The sequence below is a fragment of the Oenanthe melanoleuca genome, chromosome 10 (assembly GCF_029582105.1).
Source record: "Oenanthe melanoleuca isolate GR-GAL-2019-014 chromosome 10, OMel1.0, whole genome shotgun sequence".
In the NCBI taxonomy this organism is placed as follows: Eukaryota; Metazoa; Chordata; class Aves; order Passeriformes; family Muscicapidae; genus Oenanthe; species Oenanthe melanoleuca.
In genome coordinates this window covers 18,814,296-18,837,019 of record NC_079344.1, presented here as the reverse complement: position 1 = coordinate 18,837,019, position 22,724 = coordinate 18,814,296, and the positions used below count along the sequence as shown (strand labels likewise).

The 22,724-nt window shown below is 39.5% G+C and overlaps 1 protein-coding gene across 1 annotated transcript in view; it reads left to right on the top strand.

Moving 5' to 3' along the window:
• Positions 1–22,724, top strand: part of UBE2Q2 (ubiquitin conjugating enzyme E2 Q2) — a 43,824-nt gene that overhangs the window by 14,065 nt on the left and 7,035 nt on the right. The window contains exons 2-7 of the mRNA XM_056499649.1: positions 714–818; positions 7,146–7,250; positions 8,842–8,898; positions 10,708–10,848; positions 17,065–17,149; positions 21,311–21,371. Coding sequence (XP_056355624.1) covers positions 714–818; positions 7,146–7,250; positions 8,842–8,898; positions 10,708–10,848; positions 17,065–17,149; positions 21,311–21,371 — 554 coding nt within the window. The remainder of the gene's footprint in view (positions 1–713; positions 819–7,145; positions 7,251–8,841; positions 8,899–10,707; positions 10,849–17,064; positions 17,150–21,310; positions 21,372–22,724) is intronic.

Here is a 22,724-nt window from a genome sequence, read left to right as displayed (position 1 = left end):
CTTAAATAACTAAAACAACAATTAAAATCCACACTCTTCAAGAGTATGAAGGTACACTTACTGTCGAGGTGGAAGCTACATGGTATCTTCCATCCTCACAGTGTTACCAAACCTGTGTGAGGAGAAAACTGGAATTAGAGATTTTTGGCACTGTGACCTGCCAGTGAAACAGTCCTGCAGGGTAGGACATTGGGGTTGTACTGCTCTCATTTGTTGGTCAGTACTGGAAGAGTTTCAATAATCCTGTTTGATGAGGAAGTCTAAACACTCCAGGTTTAATTGCTTTCACAACTTTCCTTTGCAAGAAGCTGTGTTTGTATGAAAAATCAGCATCAGCTTTATTCTTTGACATGTACTACTTGTGATTACTTTTCTTGCTACTTATCACCCATACTGCATTTTTAAATTTCTCCCTCCTGCTCCACCTGCCCCCAAGGCTTTAAACATTTCAGCACCAATTCTGATGTATATCCATCATTTGAGAGACAAAAATAGGTGGAAATACTAGAAGAACCAGTTGGCTAGATTTCTTTCAATTTCCTTTGCATTGTCTAAAAATGTGATGTTAAAAGCTTCTCTGTTACCTGACATAGAGTGAGCTAAAATATGATATTAATACTGTGTTCTGAAAGTTTGGGGGTAAATTACTTAAAAGCTTTGGGATTTTTTGCTTATTTGTTGGGTCTTGTTTTGTTTGTTTGTTTTTTTAACAGGAATCTTACCCCTCTTCATCACCAATATGGTTTGTAGAATCAGATGACCCAAACCTGACTTCAGTCTTAGAGCGTTTAGAAGATATTAAGAAGAGCAATACTCTGGTGAGTGAAGTATTTTGGTTATTTTGGGCATTTACTTGGGCTTGTACATTTGCTTGGCTTTATCACATTTACAAGCAGGTCAACTAGTTCAGTTTTAGAGTTATTTGGAGGATTTTATAAACACAACATTCTCTTCCAAAAAAAAAGTAATCCAAAAAATTTGAGGCAAGAAGGAAAAGATAACTTCTTTTAGAGATTAAGCACTGAAGTAAAATTTCAGTCCCCGTAAATAAAGTGTGAAGTTTTCTGAAAATAATTAAACAGTGAAGTAGATGAATGTTAAAACTGCTGAATAAAACAGCTGTTGTAGCATTTTGTTTGCACAGAAATCAATTGCAGAGGTAAAACCTTGTACTCTTGACAATGTATATGCTCCAGAACATGACTACAATACCAAGAATTCTTGGTTTCTTGAATTCTTTCCTTCCTTCTTGACCTGATAGCTTCTAGCTCATCAGAATGTTCCTTAGGTACTGATACATTTAAGCAGTATTGTGACTTTGGAAATTGCTACTTCAGGGAAATCTTTGTGTACAGATTCTAATGGTTTTGTATTTCAGAAAACTCTCAAGCCTTCTATCTTACTTAAATACCCTTTTCATGTAGCAATGGGAGCTCAGGGGAAAGGGACATAAATATAAAAATTAACTTCCCCTTCTGTGTAGGAAGCTGTCCTTGAATAGTGCTTGGAAATAAATTTCTATTCAAATGCAGTTTGTGCCACAAAAAGGAGTATTGCAGCATGCTGACAAACTCAGATGATCTTTATTAATAGATGATATGAACATTTTGTGTTTATTTTGGTGGGCATGAATGTGATGCATACAAAACAAATCAGTCTGCAGAACATTGCTTATTGCATGGGTTATGTGCTTAGCATTTGTCTGGTTTGGGAAAAATTTGGAACGTCCTTTTTTAGGAAAACCTCTGCTTGTTCTGTTTACTGGGGTAATGTTCATCTAGGATACTTAGCCTTAAATAGAAATGTGCAAGTGTCTTTTTCTGAAGATGCGTTTGACTTCTAGCAGAAATAATTAGGAAACTAATAAAAGTGAGAGTCTTTGTGGGCCTTGCCATAATTAAAAATAATTGTAGAGGAGCATTAGTGTTTTCATGCATTTTGTTGGATCTGAGTGCACAAGATGTACATCTCTGTATTTTCTACTTCAATCTAAAATTTAGACTGAACTACATTCAGAAGAGTCTTATAAATCTTAGTCTTTAGGTTTTTTTGCCTAGAAAGACGCAGAAAGGGGCAGTAGCAGAAAATCTGGCCAAATGAGCTTTTTGCTTAAAGACACTTTCCAGAAAATTGTACAGCCTAAAGCTGGTGTGGCTGATATTCAGCCTGAAGGTTCTGAAAGATATTTCCTGTGTGCAGCTGCCTGCAAGAGGCTGAAAGCTTTGCTGTAAACATGCATGGGGCTTGCCGGGCTGAATTGCACATGTACATAGGCTGATGGTGTAGCTGGTAAGAAAACAGCTCCTGCTGTCAAGATTGTACTTGCCCATGGGAAAGCTGCTGGCTTGATGTAATACACACCTGTGATGGCCCATTGGTTTCTCAGGAAGCCACCTTGCACTGGGCTATGCCAAGCTGAAGGCACATGGGAGTGGTTGAAGAGACAAATAGGTGCACTGCAAAATCTGACTTCTTTTTTTGCTCTAAAGACATGGCTTGCAACTTTTTAATTTTTTTTCTCCCTGCAACTCTTCCCCATGAAACTCCCTCCCTTTCAATGGAGCAGCTCACTCAGATGTTTTGCAGCAGAGTAGGAAGGGATGGGGACTGCATTTGAAAGTCCAAAGGCTTCTAATTTATCAGAGACTCATAAAAATTAATTTTGTTTAATTTATAATAATCTAGAATGTTTCAAACTAGCTTTCGTGTCATTTACTGCAGGTGAAGGATCTTTAGTGCCGCGTTGCTCTAAACTCAGTTACTGGAGCAGTCAGATTTTGAATGGAAAAGGCATTGGACTCTTCTGGGAGCTCAGCTGTGCTAAAGCAGTGCTAGCACATGTAGCCTGTTCAGCCTTTGGTATTGCACTGCCCTTTCTACGTGCTTTGTGACATGGGGCAGGTGTCAGCTCTTGGGAAACTGGGAACATGCTCTTCAGGCATAAAAGTTTGACATGTGGAAGCCTTGTCATTTGACATGGCAAAACGAAGGCTGGTTTATGATGTTGAAATCATACATGTGTTTCCTGAAATATCTTCAGTGGGTCTGAAGCTGTGTTAGTTACCTTGTACCTGCATGCTGCTTTTGCCATGAAAATTTGTCAAAACACTAAAAATGTTGAAAGGTTATTAAGAATGTGATCAGCATGGATATCATCAGGTTTGGACAGCTTAGCTCTGCTTGGTTGTCAATGTTGGGCAAATTCCAGTCAGCAGATGAAGAGGCTACAGAGTTTTCAGCCCCTAGTGTCTCCTGAATTTCCTTCTGAAAATCAGCCACGCTTTAGACTTAAGTATGAAACTGCCATCTGCTTTCTAGTGGCTGTGCTATGCAAAAAAGAAATGTTACTGCAATTCTCTTGTTCTGTTTAATATGATGGAAGTTACATGATGCAAGTCTGAAGCCTCAAACCTTATTTCATGAGCTGTTAGAACTCTATACTATTTGGAGGTTTGCTTTTTAAATAAAATAGGGAAATGGGTTTAAATTCAGAGAGGCAGCTTTAGTTCTCACATTCTAGATCTTAAACTTGCATGGAAGATGTCAAGAGTAAGTACACCGTTCCTGGCATAAGTATGTTTACAGCTTGGGTAAGCTGCTGTCTTGAAGTACACTGCTGCTTGTTAATATTTCACATTAAGTGCACTGGGAGTGAAAATGCAGGAATCAGCTTTGCTGAGCTGTGAAACTGCCCGAGGGTGCTGTGTGGGGGAGGCCAGGGGAGGTGCTGTCACTGCTACCTGATAGCCAAGTGGTGGCCACACTCCAAGTGACAATTACTGCTTCCCTCCGTTTCCATTTGTACCCTTCTTCAGCACTTCCTCAGTGGTAGGCTAAGATTTATTGATGCATTTATTTTTATATAGATATTGTGGGTGTAGGTAGAGGCACATAGAATAGATAAGTCTTTCTATGCTTAAACTGTGCTTCCTAAATTCATTTTTCTTGGAAAACTGGGTGTTTCATAGCAAACCCAGCAGGGTATTAATATCATCAAAGATATCCTAAAATTGTGAATGCTTTCATCCTGCATTAGGAAGGTCTCTTCATACATAAAAAACCCTCTGAGTGTAGGCTGGGTTTCAGAAAAAATTGTTCTAAACTGTTATTGGATGTGCAGGACATTAAGATAGAAAACAAAATTCCAAGAGGTGTTTATTTTCTTAACCAGCCTTATGGTGTCCAGAAGAACCACTTAGAACTCCTGAAGCATTAAAAATTACAAAGGATGTGTATTCTACTGGTGTAATTTGTTATTTTGATATTGATTATGGTCATTGTAACAAATTTATGAATGTGTTGTATTTGGTCACTTGGACATTTCCTTTCTGCAGGCTGTTCACACTGTTCCTTTACTTTGTGGGTTCTGGTTGCTGTTTGCTTTGTGCTTTAGGCACTTTCTATTCCAGGGAAACTACTGGTGCACTGATAGCTCACTTCTGTTCAGTAGCCTCCAAGTGTGTGTTCAGTCAAGCCTGTGAAGTTACCCTGAAAATACATTTAAACTATTGATACATGACAGAAATCTGCTCTCCCTTTTGACAGTCTGTTCATGTACATACCAACACAGACCAAACCATGCCAGGCCCTGCTTAGAGGAGGGCTGGATCAGGTGTCTTCCAGACGTTCCTTTCAGCTCAAATTATCCTATGATTTTTCATACAGATGAGCAGAGGAGAAGGGATAACAGTGGTGCTCCATGGCAGAAAGATCAATGGCATTCAATTAACTCCTGTGGAGAAAAAATGTAGCAATAAGTAAGAAGAGTGGAAGGGTTGTACAGACAGGATTGGCTGCTTGCTCTGCCACCACCTTTGCAAATTGTAGACACTGATTTCAAGCAAAGCAGCTGATCTAGAGAAATGAGCTGCAGTGTAGAATCCAAGGAAGGAGATACCTGCTTTCTGCAGGTCTCTGCCTCCCCCTCCATGGTGAGATGATGCTGAGGCACGCAGGAGCTGATCTGCCACCAAGCTGATAAGCTGCTACGTAGTGCTGGGGCACCGGGTGGTGCCAGTGGGATTGAAGGTGCAAAGCTGCTGGGGCTGCTTGCTAGGGACAGCTGTAACTCAGTCCAGGCTGTGGCAGCTCCTCCTTGTTCTGAGGGTGCTCCTGCTCCTTGCTTGTGTTAGGGACTGAGGGAAGCTCACACTGTGTTAGGTCCTGGCTGCAGAAATCCCTTCTGAGTTTCAGTTCAGCTGACAGGACCTGTCATGGGGAGGATGCAGGGCAGGAAGCATTTCTTAACTCTCCAGCCCTTATTGTCTCTCCGTCAAGGCACATGCAATACTATGTTCATCTGCTTTTCCAAGGTCAGTGCTATCTATACAGCCCAATGCCTACAGTGGCAGTCTTCCCTCACCACTTAGATTTATTTTGATATGATTCACAGAAGATGTAAACAAATTCTTGACTCTTTGGGAAAAATTGCAGCTCCTGGAATTGTATGGTTAATGCTCCAGCTCTCTGTAAGACAGTGTTTGTGCAGAGAACAAGTTTCTTAACATATGTAGCAGTGCAACTTCAAGCATCCTGCACATACTGAAAATAATAGTTCTAAGAGCTGGCAGCTGACTTTTTGATTGATTAACCTGATTCCTGTCTGCTAAAAGATTTATTGATGTTCCAGATACCCAGGAAGCTTCAAGCAAGTGTAGAGTCTTAATACTGTTGAGAAATGTAACTGTTACAGAGAGGTTTTTGCCAAGACATCTCATGTATATACCCCTAAGAAAGGTGGTGCTGGTGCCCCAGTCCTTTTGGTGATACCTGCTTTATTTTGAGTTAGGTTGATTATCTGCTTTATTTTTGGATTGATTTGACGACCGTGGATGATGCAGGAACAGCAGACATGGTGTGATAGTGTTGTAATGCAGGCTGGTATCTCAGTTCATGGCCTCAGATGGATAAATAACATTCCTATGAAGCACAGTGTGGAATTCTGCTGTAGAAGGGAAAAGCACTGAAGCTTTCAGATAGCATAAGGGCAGCATTTGCCTATCACTGCTAGTGCTTTGGGCTTGGAAATGAGCTCTTAACCCTGGAGAGACTGAATTTTTCACTTCCAGTGGGGTAAGGTGAGAGCATTTAAACTGACCAGAGCAAGGCTTTAGGCATTTATTTTGGAGTGTGTGTGCAGAAATTACTGTCTTGCACACTGCCCTTGACAAGTGGCAAGACAAATCTCCTTGATATCTGGAAGAAAAGTCCATAAATGGATGTATAATTTCTGCAAGCTTCATCTAGAGTATTATTTTGCAAATAATGAGGTGTTGACCCTTTTACAAATGGATTTTGCAGTCTTTTGTTTTGTCTTGTTTTCCTGACATAGCTATGCAAAGACAGGGAAGATAGGACATGCAGCAGTATAGTCTTTCATGTCTTGGCCTTAACTAGGAATCTGAGGCTGCCTAGAGAAAGTAAACAGCTGTAGAAATGAACTGAATTAGTGTGGTAATCAAAGAGCAATCTGAATGTTTCTGCAGCAGTAAGTTTTTTTTTTTTTTTCTGCTTGCATTAGTAAGTGTGAGGGGTTGCATAGGTTGCAGTTAACAGAAGCTACAGGTTGGAAACACAAATCAGAGATAGGGTGAGGCACAGTCTGTCACTGACACAAGATCCAGCAAGCACAGGGCCTGGGCTCCAGCTCAGAGCCTGCCTGGCTCCTGGGACGGGCTTGTCTTGCTCCTGCTGCCTTGCTGTGTGCCCTGTAAAGGAATTCCAGCTATGGAAAACCAGACTGCTCCTCCTTGGCTTTTTGAAGATGGGGTTATTTAAGCTGGGAAATGAGAATGGCCCACTTTGTCTCATGGAACGTGACCATTTGCTTATTCCGTAGTGATGTGTGGCTCAGACACATGACCTATGTTTGCAATAGATGCTGCTGTCAGGGCAAATTATTTTTCTGCTCATGGCTTTCTTCTTAGGTACAGGAAGATGAATGGGAGTCATCGTTAACTTGCCACGTCCTTGAGTTTCTGTTCTGGGGATTTTACTGCAAAGATTACAGAGGAAATTTTATTCCAGCCTGAGCAGGTTTCAATGCTGTATATTGACTTCAATATCAATGTGTGAAGAAAATTCAAAATACATTTCTGTGTGCTTTGGTTTGCATAAACATATCCATGTTTTCTTGTTTTTTGTAGCTTCTTCAGCAGCTGAAGCGATTAATATGTGACCTCTGCAGATTATATAACCTTCCTCAGCATCCAGATGTTGAAATGTTAGATCAGCCATTGCCAGCTGGACAGGTAAATTAAAAATCTGTGGACACCTTCTTATGCCAGCAAAGGAGTTGCTTTTCTAGAAAGAAGATAATGACAATGATTAAACTTTGTGTAAACCAGAACTGAGTTATGAAGCACTTGTGTTACAGTGTTTTCAATCTGAATTCAGTTTGCAAAATCCATTTAATAATATGATAATATTACACAATTCCCTTTGAAATTTCTGTATCACTGAATGGTGTGTATGTGATAACCAATGCTGTCAAGTTTAATTCCCTCCTAAACACTGTTCAAGCCAATTTCTGTGCACTTAGAGTGCTTCCCAAAGTTACTTTTTCTGGAATATTTGTCTCTGTTGGAGAGTGTTTCACAGTGTGTGCTTGGATGAACTACTGTTGTTGTTTTCCTTCTTCAATGCCTTGCAGAGATGTGGGATATCATGGCCATATGCTACTTTGGGTAGGGAATGCACTTGAAAAATTGAGAACTGTGAAGGCCTGTGAGGTGTTCTTCTTAACCAAAATGTTTTGTATTGTGCTGGAAACACAGCTGGTAACCAACAGTAGCTGTTCTTTTTTTTGCATTTTTAATAAGATTATGGGATCTTCTTTTGCTTGCACGCATTAAGGTGACATGATAGCTAAAATACTCCTGTAGAGTAACAGATGGCATTCCTGTGGTGAGAATACTATAGTAATGACAAATAACTTGCTTAATTTTTTGGTCACTTGCCAAACTGTAATCCTATAAGTCTTCTCTGTGAGCTACCCACTAAGCAGAGCAGCTGCAAGGCAATGAGCTGTGCTGTTAGGGTGCAGCTTTGTGGAGGGTCTCACATGTGCTGTGAAACTCAAAGAAACTCATGGAGGGTTTCTTAGCCAGAAATGTCAGACAGTTTCAAGTTTAAATAAGAGGGGCCTTAGTGACTCTGACCAAAGATTCATCTGGTCCCATGTGTTGTCTGAAGCAGTGTCATTCGTTCTTTGCCAGAGGAAGAGTGAGCAGAGGACAAGCACATCAGAATGCTCCTGAGAATTTCTGCAGCTCAGACTTACTGACTGAGCTTGGAGTGGAATCCTGAAAGAGAAAGTCATAAAAATGAACTCTGTGTGTTGTTTTGGTATTTCCTCAGATAAGTCTAATAGCAGTAGCTACATGATGATAGTAGTGGCTGCATGGGAGTTCTATTGAGAAAAAGAAGCCATTAAGCTCTAGAGGTCTAAAGTTGGTTGAGGTTTTTGTCCTAGGGTGTAGCATGTAGATGGATTCTAGTCAGAGCCATGATCTGATTTCATAGTTAAGGTTCCATGGGTTGTGACCCACTTTTGTTTGTTGCATTTGTCACTGTCTCAGAATAGGATGTTCCTTGTCTGAATCTGAACTTTCTACTTAATTGGAATAAATTGAGACATTGTTTTTGCTTCATGCAAAAGTCACTTCACTGTCACTCCAGGAAAGCATCTTTGTGCATCTTACCCTTATCTGTAAAGGACTGAAGTTTATCATGTAACTTTTGTATTTACTGTATTTACTGTGTACTCTCTTTGAGAGTTTACTTGCTGATTTTGAAAGCAAGAAGCAGAACTTATGCAGAACCTTCATTGTTGTATTGCAGAATGGAACAACAGAAGAAGTTACATCAGAGGAGGAGGAAGAAGAAGATATGGGTGAAGTATGTCCATATATGAGGTTGTTGTCCTAATCTAGTAGAATTTTGGCATTTTGCTCTGCAATATCTGGCTAATAATTAAACCAAACTTTAAAATGTAACCTCCCTGGAGCTCAACAGAAAAGATAATTAAAACTTGGATGTTAACCTGAATGTCAGCTTTCCCTTCAACCAGAAAACTAGTGAAATTTTCTTCTTAAACCTAGATCTCAGCTGTGAGGTACTTGGATACAGAGAATTGGACATCTGTTTGTGCTTTAGTCAAACAATACATAACATTGTGTGCCAAATCAGTAAGTTTTTGCATTGTTAACTCCTATTTCAAGCAGCATGTGAACTGGCTCTGATACAGTTGGAAGTGCCTCCCAAATTGAAGCAGACTGGCTAAGAGTAAATCAGTTTGCTTACTCATTAAGTGGGTGAGCTAGTTTTTGAGTGTAATAAATTAAAGTAAATGGAAGGATATCGAAACAGATGCACTAAATTTTTATGTTCATGTCTGGCAACATGGTACTCTTTAATGAGCTTTTTGGTTGTGAGAACCGCCCTTTTTGCTTGCTTCTGCTACGTGTTGGAATAGCTCCAAGATGCTTGCTTTCTACACCACTATAGATTGCCTTATAGTAGAACTGTTCTGATTACTTCAGATTTAGATTTTTAATGAAGGTATGCTAAGAATAAGCAACTCTGAATAAATGATCTTCCTATAGGAAGGATCTAAATGTTACCAAGTTCTTAAATTAATTTGAAGCAGCCTTTTTTGCACCATATTTAGCCTGATCCGGACTAAGTTTGCTGGAGCTGATGTTACTGTAAAGATGGTGTGTCCCATATCCTGCTGCCATGAGGCTCTGATTGCTTGTAGACTGCTAGAGTAGCTTTTTGCATTCTCTTTGGGTTACAGAAAAGAAATGGTCTGCCATTATTTTTCAGCTGTCAGCAGGCACGGTGTGTGGCAGTGATATCTGTAACCTGTAATCTAGTCCCAGTTCTATATGGAGAAGCAGTTTACAGTTCCTCAGCTCTATCATTGGAGGAACATAAGCATTTCAAAGAATACTCAGTGTGAAATCTATTACAGCTGAAGGAAACAGTGTTGTCAAATGCACCAGGTGTGTTTCTTGTGACACAGGGCGTCCCTGAATTTGAGCTTTCCTTCCATGCAAGATATCCTGTCTCAGGATACAGTGGAGAGGTTTTAGTGCCTTGGAACAGAACATGGGACCGAAGTGTTGGCTTGTGTGATCAGAATGCTTGACCAGAGAATTTTGTCTTATGTCCTGATTCCAAAATTACTGTATCTAATCTTCAGCTGAAATGTTAACCTTGAATAAAGTACACTTAGTTTTCTAATATTTAACTTTCTTGAAGGGTTGCTGTTGCACTGCCAGATATGTTAATCACTGCTTGGAGAAGTGTAGCATAGCTAGGATTCTAATTGCGAGAGTCTGCTTTTGGAGACATCTTGGAGCCACCTTAACTTGGTGTGCTTTATGATTCTCTAGTCTCGTTTGCCACCTTCTTCACTGGGCTAATTCTCTACAGTCCTATCTTCTTGCAGAGGTTGTGCATGTTTCTGTGAACCAGAAACATGTTGTGAATTCAGGTTTCATTTGTATTATGAAGGCTTCCTGTGCTTCCAGTGCATATGTTGGCTGGGGGTGAAGTTAGAACAAAACAGAAATGGCATCCAACAATCACAAATCCATAGTGCTGTGTAGTATGTGACTGTATCCCATATGCCCTTGGAGAGGGTTTCATTGAATGAAGGGCAGAGGACAGTTACTTAAAATCAACTTCTCTCTCTTGTAGGACATTGAAGATCTGGATCACTATGATATGAAGGAGGAGGAACCTGTTGATGGCAAGAAGTCTGAGGATGAAGGCATTGAAAAAGAAAACCTTGCAATCTTAGAAAAAATCAGAAAAAATCAAAGGCAAGATCACTTAAATGTGAGTTAATGATTCCATACTTCTTCTTTGCAATACTTCTGACTTTAAAGATAAAGATGGTTTTTAGCAAAGAAAGCCCACTGCCATGCACCTAGACATAAATTAACCTGTAGTTGACTGTTTCACTGCTCATCTCCAGAGGTGTCCATGTGGCTGTCCCTCTGTTTCTTGCTCGGTGCCTTTGTTACCAACATTAGTTCTCCTTGCAAAATCAGCAGAATGCATTTAGGCTGTGAGTGTGACTTTTGTTGCTAAACCCTTAAAGTAAAAAAAGCTAAAGCCATAATTAAAATTACCTGTATTAAAAGTCATGGGTGATTTAAAATACTTGGTAAACCTGTGCTTTAAATCCATTTTATGCATGAGTTTATTTTTCAGTAATAGCTGTGCCACCTGCAAATTACTGACAGGTGTTAGATTGTTATGCAGTTTTTTATTGCCATGTGTAAAGCAAGTGGCCTTCAGCAGTCTGTAGCTTTGTTGTCAGTTTTCTGAGTGATCTTACCAGCAGGCAGTTGTAGAAAAAGTGCTTGTTCTCCAGAGGCTTAGAAGTGTTCTGTCCCTAGTGTCAGGTTCCAGAGGGGCTTCTTCTCAAAGGTGTGTGTAAGAGGGTGTGATGATGTCATACAACCTTAATTTCATTTACACTGATTCCCAAAGAAATCAAAGCTTTTGTTTCAGAGGCTTAAAATGTGTAAAAAATGTAATACTTCTGTTCTTGATCTGCTTCATCCAAAGGGTTTTAGAATTTTAGCATCCAAACCTGATTGGCGTTGCAGGGTTTAAAAGCAGGTCAGTGTAAGGTCCCAAATTGCTTTGGCTGTATAGCCAAGTCAGGTTCTGAGACTTGGCTAACCATAAGCATAATTAGTTTTGTTTAAACTTAAATGTTCACAGTTTGAGAAATACCTAGTAAGGTTTTGTGTGTTTCTGTGTGTATAACTTGAACTCCTAAGAGTAAAGAGTCTTTAATTGTTAAAGAAAATGCATCCTCTTGCAGCCTGAAATGCATGGCCTGCTTTACAATCACCTAAAATTTGGTAGACCAGAAGAAAGGTTTTTGTAGTGTCAGCATTTTTCCTTGGTGCAGAAAGCCTCTTAAAACTGCAGATTTTCTTTTGCCATCTGTTCTTTTCCTATTTGGTGAATACTGCCTTTCCTTTTGCTTTTTCCTTCCACATTTAGTGGAGCTGAAATGAGCACTGCTGGTTTTCTGTTTGACAACAGCAGATTCAACTTACATAATAGCTGTTTCTCATGCCAAGAGACTCTGGTTGATGCTGGTGCATAAACAAGGTCAGCTGAGTACAGGGAGCAGGGTATTCAACTGCTGCTGAGGAACTGTGGTATTTTTGTGGGTCACCAGAAATAGCTGTGCTGCTGAAATAATTTCTCCAAGGACTTGTCAGGGTTTACTCTTGGGTGCTGGAGAACCAAAAGCTATAGCTGTGCTACTGACCCAGGAAAGAGCTAACCCAGTAGCACTTTATTGGTTCTCCATGCTGCCAAAACAGGGGGCTTCTAACAGAAAGTGTTAATTTTAATAGAATGTGCTCTCTAAGAGAGCAGAAGTATGCTGAGTATCCTAACACAAAGCAAAATTTAGATTCACAACTGGGTTTCTTAGAGGGCACTATGAGTTTCACAAACCTAAATGCAGTGGCTAAAGCTGATTTTTTTTCACAGGAGCCAGGCAGCCCTTTGGGATACTCTGTTTCCTCAGCTGAGGCCAGAAAAACAAACCCATGCCATTTACATGCTGCTTGTTGGAAAAGGAAATGTGTAGCATAATACAGGGCTTTGACTGGTGCCCAGGGTAGCCAGAAGACCTTTCAGTTTCTTTGCATGTCCTTTGGCCCAAGTCCATGGGCTGTCCTCTCTCCCTTGGCTGCAGTTACAGACCAGGCTCAAGGTTTGTTCATGGCTGAGCAGTGCATGCACTTCAATTCTCATCTATTCCTGATAGCTTAAAGACATTTTTCTGCTTTTCAAGCTGTTGTCATAGGAGTGTTTAGGATTTGTGTGCTGTACAAGTTAAGAATGTGTATTTACTAATTTTGTAAATGAGTTCTTTCCTTGGTAGTATCCTTAATCCCATTCTTCTTGCTGGCATCAGGAAATAAATTTGGCTTCTTGTACAGTATGTAACTTGGAGCAAGAACTAATCCTCTTCTTAACATTGTAATAACTTTAAAAAACCACTTGCTTACCTGGAGTTAAAAAAGGTCTTTGAACTGGAATTATTAACTTCAAATATTTAACAACTTGCTGCTGCTTGCTTTTCAGAGGTCTCTTCCCACAGTCATTTTAGAGATTAATGCCTTTCTTATTTAGATAATGCTATTAGCTTTTCCTGTTTCATACTGAGGAGTTTAAGCACTTTCCGTTAGATGTCTCCAATGTTTCTACTTTTATTTTCAGATTTTATGAAATCTAAGTTGTCATTTCTATTTTGAGTCTAATCCTTGAAGGAAGTATGAACCTACTTTAACTTCCAGGAATGAACGTGGGTCTGCACAAATATGGAGAAAGTTCGGTGACAACGGAACTTTTGTTCTTATCTCTTTTTTGAGTCATTTTAGATTTCAGTTTATCTTGGAGAAGTTTTCATGTTTTGTTTCAGCAGGTAACTTTTGGTTTTGTGGCTAAATCTTCTGAAATATATTGAGTGAGGAGGTTTCCTGTAGTGTTCTGATGCGTTCACAGTATTTTTCTGATCAGACAAAGCAATCAATCAGATCTTTGGATATAAAGCTGCAGTGAACTGCACCTCCTATCCCCTATAACTTGGGGGGGAGAGCAGGCTATGGGTGAATTTTGAGGGTTAAAAGGGAGAAAGCTCTCTCTGTGGCTTTAGTACAGCAGGGCAATGGCAAGTGCTGGTCCAGCTGCACCACAAGTTTCATATTTCCAGCAGTGGCTCATCCTTGGGGGAAGAGTTTGAGAACAGGACAGTAGTGATTGATCTTGTGAATATTTTTCATGTCCAACAGTTTTGGCTGTGAGAATTCCTGCATCAGATATTTCTGTTATTTGCAGCTCTCAGCAACTGGCTTGTTGTCAGCATAGATGTTTGCCTCATGTAGTAGGGATTTCTCCAGCTTACCTGCTCGTTGTTCTGGAGAGCTGCAAAATATGCTGGTACAGGACAGGATGATTCAGTGAGATTTTTGTGCCTGTTTGGTTACTTATTAGGAAAAAAGTCACTTGAATCAGGTCTGGCAGCTCATTTAGCTACTTCAGATGAAATGATGCCTTTCTGCTCTTGGCATCAGCCCCACGTGACAGATACCTGTCAGATCCCATGATTGACCACTTCTGTCTGAGGCAGTTGCACCTATAAATCTTACTGTCACCATTTGAGAAATGGGAACTTTATCTCCCTTGGAGTGTCAAGTCCCACTTTTCCAGAAGGATACTGTTATTTATATCTGAGTTCAGTCTTTGAAATGATAACTTGCTTGTGAGTTATGGAAAGTTTTTAATTTTAGTATCACTGTAGTCAAAACTGACCTCAGTGCTCTGTATCGTGCAGTGGTGGGATGCAAGTTGTACTCTCCTCTGAATTGCACTTTATAGGAGCCCCAAAACCCTCAAGTGACACCAGGGTGGAGACATGCTTCACAGAGCAGTGGTGGCTGGCACTAGGCTTCCCAGCAGGTTTAGCTGTTACCTTCTCCAAGGGTAGTTCAGAGCACATCAAATAAGCTCCTGTGCTAAACTGCTTAAGTTAAGCTTGCTATCCTCTTTCTCCTGATTGTAGGTTACTGGTTTACAGCCCATCCATTCTTTAGAGTAGCAAATGTAACTATATTTAATGCTGCTATATAAGGAGTGGGCAGCCCAACCAGAAACTTCTAGGGAAAAAAGGGTGAAAAACAGTTAGCCAAAATGTGCTGAGGTTTGCTTACACACTACAGCTGACCTCTTCAATACTGCCTCATTTATCAGCAGTTTTAATGGCGGTCAGGGGCATGTGGGTGTGTTAAGCTTTGGGGTTTAAACATCTCCAGTACAGAAGATACTTAAATTTTCATTTGCCAAGGTGAACTTCTAACATCATGTATAGAAATTCAGTAGTTTAATTGGATGGAAACAGATGTGGTGAGAGAGGTAGCTTTCCACAGGATGTCTCTGACCATCTAAATTTGCTTTTAAATTGCCTATACTTATTGGTTGGCAATCTGTGAAAAGTGTAAGAAAATCCATTCTTTCAGTAAGAAATACAGTGGGAGGGTCAAGGATCTGCACAGCTCTGCTCAGAAGAAAACCGAAGTCTTGACACTTGTCTGTGAAATCTTTCCACCAGACTCAACATGCTGATGAGTCTCAGTCTTAAAGCTCACAAAGCACAGCAACTATACCAAGAACGGTGGTCAACACTGCTGTGTTAACTGGTTAAGTTTAATGCTTCCTTTTTCAGCTAATCTCTAAATTAATGGGCATTAATAGTAGTGATATGCAGATACTGCATACAAACAACCTTTTCCCATTTCATGTACTTGGTGTTCAAGAGATCCCTCCTTTGTCTGATACTTCTCTATAGAGAGGGGCGTAGTAAATGGAGAAATTTCTTATGTAGCTTTTGCTTAATCATATTAAAGGGGTTGCCTGTATTTTGCATGTTCAATTACAAAGTTCATCCTTCATACCATTCTGTTAAGAAAAACTAGTGGAATTTCAGAAATCTGCATGATTAAATCCAAAGGTCTATGAAAATGAGTAGCCCTAAAAGAAAAGTCTACAGATTCTAGTGTGAAACTAAACGTAGAATTTGATACTACTGGACAGACAAGACAGAGGACTGTCGGAGCTTTACCATCAAGTAACTGTTATGGATTCTTTATTTTTATTAAGAAGTAATTTAATCCTACATCACTATGGGCTTCAGGCAAATAGGGATGATACTTCAGGTATTAGGCAAAATGGTCATAGCTGCTTCATATTCTTCCAGAAATACTTTTCTGACACTTCTGTCCAAAAAGGATGTATTTGTAGGTGCTCATAGTTTCTGGAAAGAAGCTGAAGAAATAAGTTTGAATTTTTAGATGGAGTAAAAAAGCAGCCTCATCAGCTTACTCATTCAGTACTTGATACAGACAGGTTGAATTATTCTAGGTGAGTCTTTTTTGTTTGGTAGTGGGGCAGTTTTATTTTTTTGTCATGATTTCTTCCCCAGCCATGCTTATAAGCGCCAATGTGTTAGCCTGCATTTCAGTGGCAATGACTGAAGAATAGGAGCAGAAGGGAACTGCAGAGGTCCAATGGAATGATCCACCCTTGGAAAATACACTGCTGGTGAAAGCCCAAGTGTCACAGGGTCAGGGTTTGGGGTGGGAACTGCCTCAGCTCATTTGGAGTCCTTATTCCTATTCTGTATTTCGCATTTTATAATGCTAAATTGTATCTCTCTATTTATCAAAACTCTTGAACTTAAAGTGATATTTTGGGTAGGATATATAAGCAGAGAAAGCATATAATGCACAAGAAAATTGTGTTAAGTTTTCTCTCACTTTGGGATGCTGACCAGTACAAAACTGAGCTCTGAAAGGACAGAAGAGATTTTGCCCTGGTTGCGTAAATCACAAGAACTATAACAAGTCACAAGAAATATTTTGTATTTTAAGGTTTACTTACCTTTGTCGTCTACTGTGTAGATGTTGATTTTTTTTTCACACAATTGCAATAAATACTACTTTTGTTCTATTTTGTTTGAATTTTCTAAATTCACTGGTTGGTCTTATTCCTCTAGAAGCTGCTGTTCTGTACTTCCCAACTCCTGTGCCTTTTTCAATAACCAAATAAAAATATACCTCTGAGAAAGCAATGAAGCCTTATATGTAAAAGCTCCTTCTTAGGACTAGGCTTACTCTACTTCCCAATGTGTAAAAGCAGAATGTAGAATGAGATTTTGCTCTGAGATGTACTGTGCATCCATCTTGGAAATTAAAGTGCCAGAGATTTAGGCCCTTTACAGAAAATGCCCATTGTACCTTGATTAAAAGTTTTATCACCTATAGCATTTAGTAGTATATATTAATGTGCTTCTTTGGAGGGAGGTCTTGCTTCTTTGGAGTAAACTTTGCTCACTAGAATATCTAATTTTTCAGAAATTAATATATTTTCAATATCTTCTAGTTAGTGTAACTTTGTAATGTAAAGCTGTTTAAGTATGACTTTTTACTTATTTGGAGTTTTTTTTTTTGTTTGTTTCAGGGTGCAGTCTCTGGGTCAGTTCAGGCTTCAGATCGACTTATGAAAGAACTCAGGGATATATATAGATCACAGAGTTATAAAACAGGTAAAATGCCTTAGATTTCCCTTTTTAATATATACTTTAAATGAATTTTCTAGGGAAATACTTCCTGCTAACTTTTCTGTGTTTTGTTGCACGGTGTTTGTATATACATGTGTGTTCGTGTGTGCACATATGTAAAAATACATAGATTCATTTTATATACTCTTACTACATAAAGTAGTTTATTTGTGGAGAAAAGTCAGAACATATATTCCGTGGAATAATGATGTGAAGTACGGTGAAAAAGAAGCTTGTATATTAAATTAGTTTGAATAATGATCTTATCTTTAGGTAGTGGATGGCTGTTTCCTTTATTCCTTATAGGAGCTGTAGCTGAACTAGCTCAACAAAGGATTCAGCATATTGAATTGTCTGGATGTTGCCATATGAGAAATAGAAATTACATAGTTTTTGGGAAAGTTGTGTTTGTCTAGGTCTGCAAATAGACAGCTCCATCACTGCAGCCAGATGTGGCAGCAGGGGAAATGCCTCATTAGAGAGTCAGTATAAACTTAAATACCCTTTCACTTTCCTGAACTTCTGCCCATATTTATTTCTAGTGGACTTAAATCTCACTTGGCAATTTGGATTGTGTAAGAGAGCAGAGGTGAGGAGACTATAGGTTCCTATTTTGATTTGTCATATTTAAATTTCAGGTCAATTGTTTCATGAATGGAAGTGCTGGGGACAGTGGTAAAATGTCTGGGATATAAATTTGATGAACTAACCTAGTGTTGATCTAATTTAGCCTCCTCCTTTTAGCTTTGTTGCCCCTGAGTGCTGCCAGGGTGCCCCAACCACATCTCTCTAGGAAGGAGTGGGTTTGTGGCTCCAGGGAGGAGCTGGAAGCAGATCTGTGTGAAGTCATGGGGGATGCTTTACTGCCCAGTTGTGCCCTTCAGGGCTTGTTTTGGTGATTAGAGCTAAGCTGGCTATAACACAGCAGACTGTAAGGAGTGCTATGGGGTGCTCAGTCCTGTGCTGGTACCCCTGGAGTCAGCTCCAGGTAGGGCCCCTGGGCAGCTGTGGTTTGAGGGGAGGTTTAGTATCTCTAGTAATGCCTTTTTTGGCTTTAGATAAACACATCTTAATGAGCTGAAAGTCTGATCTCCATGTAGGAAAGCATATTCTGTATTATGTTCAAGAGCAAATCTTGCTAAACTTTACAGAATGTTGAGTTTCTAAAGGGTCAGTGCAGTAACTTGGAGCTTATGACTTTGGAAATCTGTAAAAATACTGCAATACTGGATGGCTTGTGTTGAAGTAGTGTCAAGTGGAGGTTGACACTACAAAGATGATGGCAATTCTGCTTTGAAACACTGTCCTGCTGACACATTTAATGCATTTTGCCAGTAAATGGGTGCTGTTTGTTATAAAACTTACCTAGACTCATTCCTTATGCTTTCATTTATTCTTTGACCTTGAGTGAATTTCTGTTCTCGGTTCTTTTCCTTTGCACAGAATTCCTGCTTCCATAGCCCAGTTCTGCCTTTTGTCAGGTAACTGGCACCATGTGCACACGCTGTGGCAGCTAATAATGACTTTTTAATGCCATTTTTGTATGGAGTGTTGCCCCAGGGTCCATTTTACCCTAAATTTAATTTCTTTCTACTGATGCACAAAGGGAACCATTTGTGAAACTCCCATGTTCTGGTAACTGTTGCAAGGTAATTTAGCAGTGTCTTCATTTCTTTGTAACACAAGTCAGAAAGGCTAAGGCTGAGTTTTAGTTGAGTAAGGATGACTAAGTTTGCATGAGGTTACATGTTTTTAGGACTGACTGTAGGATAGCACTGGGAGTTGTGAAGTGACTAATACTTGTAGCAATGGTCTTCAAATATTTTTCTTTCCTATTAGATTGAAAGTACTATTAAAAGACAGTGGCTTCAATTATAGGTGTGCATTCAAGGTAGTATCTATTTTAGAAATTAATTTCCTTTATCAAATGAAGCAGTGCTGCTTGAGTTCAAGCAAAAGATTACAACTTGCTGTCAACAGCAAAGTCCCTTATCTACCTGGGAAATTTAGGGGAAGAATTGCCCTTAAAAAAACAGAAAATAATTTTCTTACCAGCTGACAGAAGCAAAAAATACTCTAGAAAATTAAGATACTCTGCTGTGAATTAGGCAGTTTCATTAACCTGTTCAGATAGTGGGAGCCACAAGTCCTGCAAAGCAAGATTATCTCATTTCCACATATTGGATTGGAGATTCACAAAGGACTTAATGTAATTTAGGGGATTGGGAAAGGAGAACAAGAAACAAAGAATTTGGGGATATTAAATAAAATTTTTTTGTTTGTATTTTTAGCATCTGTTTTATTCATATATAGTTCATATAGACTACAATTTTTCCAAAGGCTGTATGGGATTTACTTTTTGATAAAATAATGTTACCCTAAGTAAGGTGTTGCCTCTGTTTTGAAAGGAATTGCTTTTCTTTCTACACTTAAATTTCTTACTTTTGGCTTGCTTCGTGGTTCTGTGGGTAAAGTGTGTGGGCCTAGGAGCTGTAGGACTGGGACAGGAACTGTGGCTAAGAACAGCAGGCCCAGGAGGGTGGAAGGGAGGGCAGGAGTGGGGCTGGAGGCTGAGTGAGTGAGCAAAGGGATGGAAGTTCTCTTGTGATCTTCCATTGTTTAGCACAGTGTTAGAAGCCATGCTGTAACTTATTGCCTTGTCTGCAGTAAGTATGCTTTGCTCCTTTTTGTGTGCAGGTGGAAGAAAATATTCTGGGTACAAACATGGAATAGACTTGTCATTAATGAGAGCTGACAATGAGCAGAGTTCTGAGTGTTGACTCTTGTTGTTATATCAGAGCAGTACAAATGGAAATTCTTCCAGTTTGTGACTTACACTAAGGTCAGTTCAGAAAATAGCATCCTTGGATCTGGGGAATTGGAAAAGGCCTTGATAGCTCCTTTGGTTAATCCTCAAACAGATGTCATGTCTCTGCAGTAGCTGCTGATTAAAAGGGACATGGATAGCACAGTGAGTATGTGTTCAGGCCTACGTTGTTATTCTAGACATAGAAAAATTAGAACTTGTGCTCTTGGCTGCAGTACCCACTTGTTAGCGGCACTCAGTAAGGAGAAACAAGCATGGGTACTTTAACTTGTGTGCCAGGTTTTGAAATGCTTTAGAAATGAAGATGTCTGGACAGCTTGAAATATTATCTGTACTCCAAGTACTAATGCTTATAAGTTTCAAGTGCAAGATTATTTGTATGCTAGAATAATAAAACTCAGAAGTTAATACCCTCTGTTCCTTGGGCAGAATGTGGTGACTGCAGTCTGGTGGTTGTATTGCTATCAGAAATCCTAGGCAGGTTCCTGATTTGCATATGGCTTCCAACTAATTAGGTCAGCAACAAAGATGCTGCTAAATATTAGGCCAATTAACAAGTTTAATACTAATGGATTAGTCTATATGCATGAATATTCTGTGAAAGAAGAGATTTAACTTTTATACATGACTGATGCCATGCTCTAAATCTCGTGGTTAAAGATTTATTGCTTTTTTCAGAGCTGCTTGTGAATTTATGCAGAGAGGAAGCTCTGAATATACAGGAAAATGGCAGTTCATTTCCATCCTTGCCTGGGAGTGAAATGCACAACTGTTGTTTAATATGCTTCAAACAAACAGTCACCAGCTGGCTCCCACAGCCCATTCCATTCTTCAAATGCAGCTTCCTCACTCAGCTGTTGGGAATGTGCTTCATCCACTGCAGGATCTCCTTTTTTTGGGGTTTCTGCTGCATACATTGTCCTGGTGTGCCTGTACTGATGAGAACCTGTGAAACAATGCTGCACACTCGCACTGTGTTGTGAAGTGTCTTAAAAACACATTGGGAGTGTACTGGGTGTAAAATATAGTGAGTAATAAACAAGCTGGAGCTGTAGTTGTGGAAGGTTTGAAGGTGAAATGATGAAGTATCAGAACAAAAATGTGATTAATGTGGAATTTTTTAACAGAAGTGAAAACACTTTCCTTGTAGTTGCTCAGAAATGCATCTGCTACTGGAGGAAGGATGTGCCTCGGAATCAGTATCCTACCCATTGCTTACACCTGCTGACAGTATTCATATTTAAAAACAAAGAATGTTTCTGCTAAGTTATCTATCTACACTTTTAGTGCATAATTAATTCCATCTGCTGTTTCTACAGGGATATATTCAGTGGAACTGGTAAATGACAGCTTGTATGAGTGGCACGTTAAGCTTCTCAAGTAAGTTAATAAACTTTTTACATGTTCTGAACAATCTGTTTTATTATTGCGGGAGAGATTCTTGATGAATGAATATCTCTAGCCAGAGCACATAACATAGTGTGTTACAATAGTAGTAGCAGTAATGGTAATTGTAGCCACTAAATAGTGGCTGTAATTCTGATACCTAGAAATGTATAGAGATGGAACTGCAGGAATTGAGCTGGCAAAAAGACAGACCTGCTTTTCACTGCCAACACTGTGTATTGCATTAACTGTCACTACTGTTCAATTCTAAAACTGATCCAAAATATGCAGCCTTAAATGACAAATTTTTTTTCAAGAATTTTTGCATGATTTTATTTTTATTTTTTTAATGACAGGAAAATCCAGCTTCTAGTTTCATTTAAGATATAGGAAAGAATAGAAATGAGTGTTGTTAGTTTATTTCTACAGTTAAAGACACATAGGACTGAAACTTTTAGCTATCACATAAATGAGTTATATAATTATATGTACCTTGTCTTCTGTCATCACCTAATACACAAAGCAAAAAAAGCAATACATAATTCACCTTGTTACATCCATAGTCAAATAACTTCAATCCTAGAGGTTTTAGAGTGAGATTCCTCCTGATAGGAGGATCCCTATACAGTACCCTAAAGAGAGGAACAGCCTACCCGAACTGTGCTGGGTGGCTGCAATATCTGGATTGGAGGAAGGAGCTTCCATGGGTTCAGCCTGGGAGAAGGACAGAGGCTGTTTCAGCACAGTAGTTGACCTGCCTGTAAGAATTGATGCCTTGTCCTAGGGGTAAGAGTTGTGCAAACTGGGTCAGCAGCTGCTGAAATAGTTTTGTTTCCTTCTTAGTGTAATCATGGGCATGTTTTGAAGCTGAAAATGGCAGAAATGACACATCACAGAAATCTGTGTCGCATTATCAGAGGCCTTCCTATCGAGTACTTCCTTAACCAAGTGCTCAAACCATGTGCAGCGATTTGAAACCTCTGTTCAAATGCTGTGAACAGGTCTCATTTTCTGCCTTCAGAAAAGAGGAAGTGGAGTGCATGTAGCAAATGTCTTCCAGAATGTCTAAGAGAAGTATTATTTGTTTATTGCAGCAAAAAGTGTCTGGAAGCAAATGCAGTGTGTGCAGAGTAGCTGAGGGGTAGATGTCAGAGGAAGGAGCCTGTGGGAAGAAAGACCAGTGTTGTAACTAGAATAAGTCCCTTGTAACTGGCCCATGGCTTGAAATGAGAGGTTCCTAAGCACTGGAAGGTTTTTTTTCTGAAATAACTTCACACTGGTAGGATAAGGACAGAAGTTCTGAAATGATATCTAATAACTTTGTGGTTTCAGCTGTAGCAGAGGATT